Below are 8,914 nucleotides of genomic sequence, written 5' to 3' on the forward strand. Positions count from 1 at the left end.
ATAACTATTGGTTCGCTGTGGAATAATACCTCACATCAATATCGATGGTTACCATTTTGGCGTTTCCTCGAGATGTCTTGAGATATATCGGCATTCATCCTCAATTTAGCTTTCAACGAGTGGAGTGGATTAGAAGATGACAAATACATCCATCCACGCGGTTTAAATGTGATTGGTTAAACCTAGGGACATTATCATGCTCTTTCGGATAAAGGATTTCACTAACTAATAATTTCTCGATAAAGAAAATACGGAGTAAAATAAGAAACGTGAATTTAGCTCCCTTAGACATGGGATTTAGTTCATTTAGTTGATTTAGTTGAAAATGGTGTATGAGTTGTTATAGATAAATTTTTTTCTCAAGTAAAATTTGATAATACATAACTTCAATTTTAATAATTCAGTTATGAATTAAATCTACAAATTTCTATAAAATTTTAAAATTTATTTAATATTTTATTAAATAAATATAATTTTGCACATGATATACTTATTAAAAAAATATTGACAATAAGATCACAAATGCAAATTTACTTTATCTAAAATTTGGATTGCATGATGGTCATCCAACAATTCAATTAATAAAATTCTATTTGTAAAAAGAAGAGGAAAAAACTTTAGCAAGAGTTATTGAGACTTTAGACAGTAACTTGATCTTCTTCTCTCTATACATGTATGGATGTAATTTTGTGATCTTAATGTATTAAAAATGGCATTAGCCAAGAAAAGCTAAGTACAAATAGCAGTGGAAGTTCTAACGCTATCTAATTTAGGCCTACCTATCATGGTTGCACAATATAGCTCCTGCACAGAAAGTGATGTCAGTGGCTAATAGCTATACCAATATGATGAGAAATTCACAATTCATTATCATCTGCTGAAGAATAAGCCTAACAACATATGCTGAAATTGGAGAGAACCAAGTGTCTGAATCAGCCTCAGGAATAGAGAAATGAAGTAAATAACCAAAAGCCCTCCTCCCAATAGTGCATCAAGCTTCATGTCTCTTCTAATCAGCACGACAAGTGCCCAAACCAATCCAACCCCCAAAAGTGCCAATGTTTCCCACAGATATGGGTCTCTAGTGATCACAACAGATAAAGGGTACTCAGACCAAGAAGAGCTCACAAGAGATAAGCCCAATCCAACTACTATGTTGAAAATAGGGCCAGCATAACAACCTGATATTGCTATTTGAGCACCTTCTGATCCACCATTCAAAGCCATTGTCAAATTTGTCACCAAATCCCCAAGTGAATTCCCCCAAGCAAGAACTGTTAGCCCGAGTATTGAAGGACTAACTCCACATATGTAACCAAGTGAAACCAACAATCCCACCAATTCCTGAGCTGAAATGTAGCTCCAAGTCACACTCATCACAAACCCTCCTGCAAGCCAAGGAAGCAAGTACTTCCTTGGAGGGTTTGACACATTGGTTGTGAAAAATGCAATAACCCCTAATATAATCCCAATCAACAATCCAATTCCATAAACAATAATGCTGTTGAAGCCGTTTAGATGATTAGGTATCCACAAGAAAGACAAGAGAAGTGGTGCTAGCATAGCTGAACAAACTGCATAAACTTTGGACCATCTCTCTTCACAAACACCAGGAATTGTCAATCTCCTAGGCAAGTAAAGTGGCATCTCCAAGACAAAGAGTAACATACTACACATTGAAGATTGTAAACAACAACGTTTCCTCTCAATTTTCATGTTACATTCCTGAGCTCCATTTACAAGTCCTTTCTCCATCCCACTGAGCATAGGAACAGATAAATCACAACCAATTTCACCATCAGCATCTCCACACACACCCTTGTTCCCTCGGGTAGACAAGACATAAACAACAACCACATACACCGCATACATCAAGCAAAACCCAATTGCCCCAGGAACATTAATCTCACCAGCAATCAAAATGGTTAACAAGCACAGAAGAACCAAGAGGAGGAAACAAACATCTCTCACCAAGTCCCACTTCTTAACCCGGATCCCCCTATGCCTTATTGCAATGCTCACTATTCCAACCACCACACAGGACACAAAGGAAGCACCCCCAAGCACAGTGTTGAAGCCAATGTCACGGGTCCCACTACCCTTGAAAGAGACAAGGGTGGCAAAAACATCACAAGCACCATTTCCAAGAGAGAGAAGGGTCACCCCAGCAATTGTGGGAGAGAGCCTCAGCAATTTGGACAAGTTGTCAAGAGAAGGACAAAAGTACTCAGAGGCAGTGTTGGCCAACAAATAGAACAGAACCAAAAGCCAAAGAAACAAAAGAGAGTGACCCAACAGAGGGAAACCCCCAAATTTGCAATAGAAAAGGTAAAGGTAGTCAACATAGCCCTGAGAGACACATGGATCATTGGATTTCAAGTACAAGCACTTGGCTTTGGAGTCCTCCAAACTGTGGAAACTCTTGCAATCTTGTTCTTCACCCCTCAAACCAACCCTGTTGCTCCTCAGAACAACGTGTTCTGATGAAGAGTGGAAGGGAACAATAAGAGAAACACAAAACACAATCACGAGGAAGGAGGTGTTCAAGAACAAGGTGAACCCCATGCGTTTGGAGAGAGAAACCATGGTGGAGGGCATGTTGAGAGATTATTGTTATTATAAAACAAAACCCAATTTCATGATCATGGAAAGATTGAAACTTGGTGGTGAAGAAAAGTATAAAACCCAATTGGGGTACTAAAAATCCAAGATTTGATGGTATCAAGAAAAATAAAATAAATAAACAAGTATAACAAAAAAAAGGGTACTGAGTACTGACCTCAAACTCAATTTTTTTTTTTTGCTTAAATACACTTTCTTTATGTGAAATTGGTGTCTGGTTTGTGCAAGAGATTAGGAAAGAGAAAGAGAGAACTTATGAGAGGCTGAGCAATTGATTTTTGTAGGAAAAAGTGGGAAATAGAAATAGCATTGAGATGAGATGAAAAAAAAACGAATAGCATGAGTCGCTGCCACACACGTCTTGTGTTGTTGTGTTGTCTGGAGTCTAGTTTTTGGTTATTCGAAGGTTCGGTTTCAGAATCATGATGAAAAGCAAAAGCAAAAGCAATGGAAGGGAACACACGTGTCGTGGTAACAGAAGTTGCATTCCTGGTGATTGTCGTACTGAGGGGAGTGTACAGAGAATGGGAGATCCAACGAGTAAGGGTGTGTTCCTATCTCTACGAAGAAGTTTTTAAATTTGAATTGAATATATCATAAATCTTCCCATAAAATCGTCATGATCCACTTACTTTTTAGATAGAGACATTAAATATTTATAAATTTTCTAATATATTTTTTCTTTATTTACCACTTTCTTCATAAAATACTAAGAAGATTCGTAAGAAAAGATACTATTATTCATTTTTGGTATACTTTTTCCTTTGGTATAAACAATATTTTTCGTTTAAATTAGAATAAATAGTATATACACCCATAATGCAAATATTTTTTTATATTACACACTCATTTATGATAAATTTATTAATTATTATAATTTTTTAAAAATAAATTTTGATTAATTGACAGTATAAAATTTTTACTAACAATATATGTTTACTAAAAAAATTAATTACAATATATATTAAAACAATTCTTGGTTAATTACAATATATTTTTTATTAATTGTTTTAATAAACAAATAATCAAATGATTAAATCATTCAAATATTATTCGAGTTCAATTGTTAACAAAAATAATAATTTTTTTATCAAACTTTATTTACCTTCTAATCAAATTTTGAATTATTTATTATTCTTTTCCTATGAAAATCAAAGGGTTAAGAACCAAATATTATTTATAGGAAATCATGTGCGAGTTTTGTAGGACTACTATTTAAGCGAAAAACTCTTGGTTTCAAGTATTATAAAAATCATGATGTAAAAAAGTTTAAGAACTAAAATTAGTCAGAAAAAAATTAAAAAATTTAAACACTAAAAGTAATAAATCCTATTATATATTATTATACATACAAATACCATATAGCATGGACGTATATATAACTATTCAATAATTATAAAAAAAAATTAAAATAGTATATATTATAAATAATTATGTTATAAATAAAAAATAATACTATAATTATTATTAATAATGAAAATTAGTATTTATTATGAGATTGCAATAACAATAAAGATAATATAAGTAATACTAATAAAATATATAAAAAAGTAAACTAATACTATAATCTTAGGAGAAATAAGAAAAAAATGTTACCATAGTAATAATATAATAACATAAAATCTAAAATAGTATGCATATTTTATTAAAATGAAAATAAATATAATGAAAATAACACAATGATAAATTGTTATTATAATAAGCATAAATACTAATAGAATTTAAAAAATAATAATATATATTAGTTAAAATATAATATTTTTATAAATTAATGAGAAAAATTTAAAAATTATTATTTAATTAAAATACATTAATTTTATTGTATGATGTATCAAAAATAAAATTTCAGAAATTAAATTCAAATTAATTAAGATTAAAATAATCTTAAACTTCAAAATATCCAAATTAGAAAAATAAGTGTTTCTTAATAGTATTAAAATAGTACTACTATTTGTATTTAAAATATCATAGACATATTTAAATTGTTAATAAAATGTTTACAGTATTTACAATGTAAAAATCATATCTATACATATTAATATTATAATGTTCAGATGAATATAAAGTAAATAAAAATAACATTAATAATGAATATAAAGAATAGTAATAACTAATACTTCAATGTTAACAAAATTAAGGAAAAAACTACAATTATAAGATAATTGCATAAAATCTAAAATAGTAAAAAAAATTACACATAATATTAATTTGTATTTAAATATAATAAAATTATATTTTTTTGAAAAAATATTTAAATAAATAGACCCGTGCATCCCACGGTACCAAATCGAAGTTTTCTTATATCTATATAATTTCCTTTTTATACTGAAAAAAAAATGCTATAAACCATTTGGGTACATGATCGCTTTCCGTATTTCTTATCAGATTAGTCTTCTATCAACGAGATCGTGCAGCTCCTTCCATGCGCCATGGCCAACCTTGGTAACATATGTTTTTTTTTCTTTTATGTCATTTTTCCATTTTCATCTTTTTCATCTACTTATAATTAGTTTTTTTGCATCATCATAAATCACAAGATGCAAAGAGCCATACGTGATGTAGTCTGTTCACCAGAAAATAAAATACATGTTCTACTATATATGTGATTGTTGTTGCTTTATTCTCACTTCCACGGTATTACTACGAAGTATTAACTTATTGATAACGTAATTGGAAATTGGTTAAAAAATGTAGGAACCAAGCAATAACTATTAGTAGTTTCTAAAAATCATATCTAAAATATGAAACTTAAGACGCTATAAGGTAGACCGGTTGCAAATATATATAGGGATAATTGTTAACCGTGATATTCATATACTGAAATTTAATATACTATTACTAAAAGTCAAAGTATATCATCAAATGAAAGTATCATACGTACATTTCCGATGTTAAAGATGCAAAACACACACACAAATATATTATAATATAATGTACTTTTTTTAAGTATTTTGCTATGAGAAATTTTTTAAGTGGACTATGTTTGAACTCGGCAAGTGCACTGGATTACACAAATAATATAAAACGGTAATACACCTATTGACATATTTCTTGATTTATTGAGTACCAAATTAATCGACTCAACAAGATTGATGATCATGTGTCTCCATTGTCGGTCGTCATCCTATGCGAGAGTCCATTTTTTCTCATGGAATCTCACTAAACCAATTAATTGCTCGGTCAATATTTGCTTCCTCCCTCAAAATGTTGTAGTAGTGATTGAACGTAGGTTTTGTCCTTGCATATGCTGAGTAGTTATAAACATACAATATCAATATTATGAATGATACAAAATGAAGTGATATTTAATATGAAGAGAAAATAGTTTGACACTCACCCATATTGATAATCAATTTTTTGATGGGGTTGTTCTTGTACCTCTTAATGTAATTTTGTGCAATGTGTTGAATACAAAACACATACTCTAAATTTTGTGTTGTCCACCCACTATCACGTTGTGAGTAGGAACTTTTGATTAACTCGTGTCTGTCTGAAATCAAACACAGACCATGTTGTGGGGTGACATACCTTTTTAGATCTCGGAGGAAGAACATCAATGCTCTCACTTATTCACTCTGGACAACAGTAAAGACTATTGGAAGGATTTTATTGTTGTCATCCATTACAATTTCCACAAGGAAGGTCCCCTTGCACTTACAGTAACACCATGTTCCATCGATTGAACTACGAGTTTGCAATATTAAAACTCATCGATAAACATACTGAAACTCCAAAAAAAATGATGGAATATGACGAAACCCTTTACTGGTTGACCTCCTTGTGGTGACATTGACAGTGTTTCCTTCACAAAAAATACTACATAGCTTGCAACAATCTCGGTAGATCGTGGTGCGATCTTTCCCAATTGTTGTAGATGTTTTCAATAGCCTTTTGCTTTGCCAACCATGCTTTGTGGTACGTGGTGGTGTATCCTTTAGTGTTTTTGATGTGTGTTATCATGGCTAGCACCGAAGTTGATGGATCATTTTCGATCAAGTTATGGATATTTTTACTGATTAGCAAATACAACAGCTTTGCATGATCTTGTGAGATTTAAGGATTCGAAAATGTATGGGGTTCATGAAGCTTTCTTATTTCCTACTACTTACTTGCAAAAATGTATGATGCCCTGCACCTCCAAGCACAACTATCGTCATCGCAAATGAAAATTAGCTTTGTTGGGTTCAATAGTTGTATCTTATAGTTAACTTCTTTGCTCACATGAAACTACTGCAAAGCATGTTGTACATCTTGTTTTCTCAAGAAGTGCATCCCTTCAATGAAAATCCCCACCGGATGTTGAACTTCTTCGCGATCCAAGCTATAATCGTATTCAAAATCTTGAAAATTGGATTCTTCAAAGTTTTTCATATAGGGTGATATGTAGCATGCTGGTACGATTGTGATTGGTGAAATAGGCTCGACTTTTTCCTCGTCATCTTTCTCTTGGGGTTGATTGTGAAGAGCTTTGTCTTCGTCCTCACTAAAGGGATTGAGTTCTTCGTTAAGTAAGCCTAGCTTTGCTGTAAACTCAAGCTCATTTGGTTAGGTTGATGAAGAAGGTTCTACTGTAGGGGTACTAAAGTACGGGTGAGGGTGATCCTCAGTAACATCAAATGCTTGTGAATCAAAAAACATTGGTGGAAAATGATGCAAAAAGAAGTTGGGTAAAACAAGATGTGTTTGGTTCAAATATATTTTGTTTTAGTTGGGTTAAAGTAAAAATGTATTGGGTTGCATCAGATGTGTGTGAATAATGAGGCTGAAGATAATATTGTGGTTGATGAGGTACTAGCTTAGCGTTTGGGGTGGGAATTGTATTGCGCTCAATGTTTGCATACAATTCACAACATTGAAGAATCTTAGTTTGGCAAATAATTAAAATCATACATTTCACGTCTTTGTTGTCAACAAGTTGGATTGTAAATTTCAATATTCCTCGTCTTACTACTTGTGAATATTAGAATGAGATATTACATACTTGGTCCAACAGTTGAAGACAAAGCCTTTCGTGGATTTTTCTTTTCAAGGCCTCAAGTGTGAAGTCTTGCTTTGGTTCAAAGAACAATGGGTGATGGCTTCGAAAAGTACCCTCTTCATCTATTTTGATTATTTGACCATCGCAGTGCACTAATCATTTGACAGATGAGGAAGACATATTATGTAATAGACAAAGAATAGAGAAACAAATGTGGTAGAGGGTTTCTGTTTGCAAACGTGTATGAAAGTAATAGAGCAAAGAAGTGTTGTTTGAATGTGTAAATGAAGGTGGATATGAGTTCTATATATAGGTGTCAGGGCTAAGTGATTATGACCTAGGGTTAAGGTAAGGGTTAGGATTAGGAGCATTGGATTCTTGATGTGAATAGATGAGGGTTTGATGCATTGGATTCCCTGATGTGAAAAGATGATGGTTTGAAGCATTTGATTCCCTAACTGGAATAGATGAAGGTATGAAATAAATTAGACTCCTTGACGTGAATAGGTGAAGGTTCGAAATAAATTGGATTCCCTGACGTGAATAGATGAGGGTATAAAATAAATTGGACTTGTGAGTGAGAGAAAAATAAGAATACAAGTAACATTAGAGAAAAGAGGTTATGTCTCCTCTTAAGTGCATGGTTCGGGGTTAGGGTTAGGGGTTAACGACCTAGGGTTAAGGTTAAGGTTTTGAGCATTGAATTTCCTGACGTGAAAAGATGAGGGTATGAAGCATTGGAATCCCTAACGTCAATAGATGATGCTCTAAAATAAATTGGACCTGTGAATGAGAGAAAAAAATGGCATGAACCAAGTGGTCAAAAACAACAAAAAAAATTACCAAGAGTTGAAAATTTCAATCCATGGGGGCAACTTTTGACACTTAGATTGTTATTTGTATCAGTTATTTTGGTTAAAATAATATTTTATTTTCATAGTTTTTCATGTCAATAGAGCCATTAAAACAACTTTCAGGCGCCCCCAAATGCATGAGCAAAGTGGCAAAACACAAGAACAAATTACTAAGACTTGAATATTTCAATCCATGAGGGCAACTTTTGGCACTTACATTGCTATTTGTATCAACTATTTTTGTTAAAATAATGTTTCATTCCTATAGTTTTGATGTCAATAAAGCAATTAAGGCAACTTTCGGGTCTAAATTCGGGCCTGAAACGCATGAACCAAGTGGCCAAAAACAAGAAAAAATTATTAAGAGTTGAAGATTTCAATCCATGAAGGCAACTTTAGGCACTTAGATATTTATTTGTATTGGCTATTTTTGTTAAATAATGTTTCATTCCCATAGTCT

General features: G+C 32.4%; 1 protein-coding gene across 1 annotated transcript; it reads right to left on the reverse strand.

Moving 5' to 3' along the window:
- Window positions 1–565: 565 nt before the first annotated feature.
- Window positions 566–3,195, reverse strand: LOC114398027 (cation/calcium exchanger 2-like). Its single transcript, XM_028360138.1, has one exon. It carries the CDS (start codon window positions 2,596–2,598, stop codon window positions 871–873), a length of 1,728 nt encoding a protein of 575 aa, XP_028215939.1. The 5' UTR covers window positions 2,599–3,195; the 3' UTR covers window positions 566–870.
- Between the last annotated feature and the right edge of the window lie 5,719 nt (window positions 3,196–8,914).

The sequence above is a fragment of the Glycine soja genome, chromosome 19 (genome assembly GCF_004193775.1).
Source record: "Glycine soja cultivar W05 chromosome 19, ASM419377v2, whole genome shotgun sequence".
NCBI classification, from domain to species: Eukaryota; Viridiplantae; Streptophyta; class Magnoliopsida; order Fabales; family Fabaceae; genus Glycine; species Glycine soja.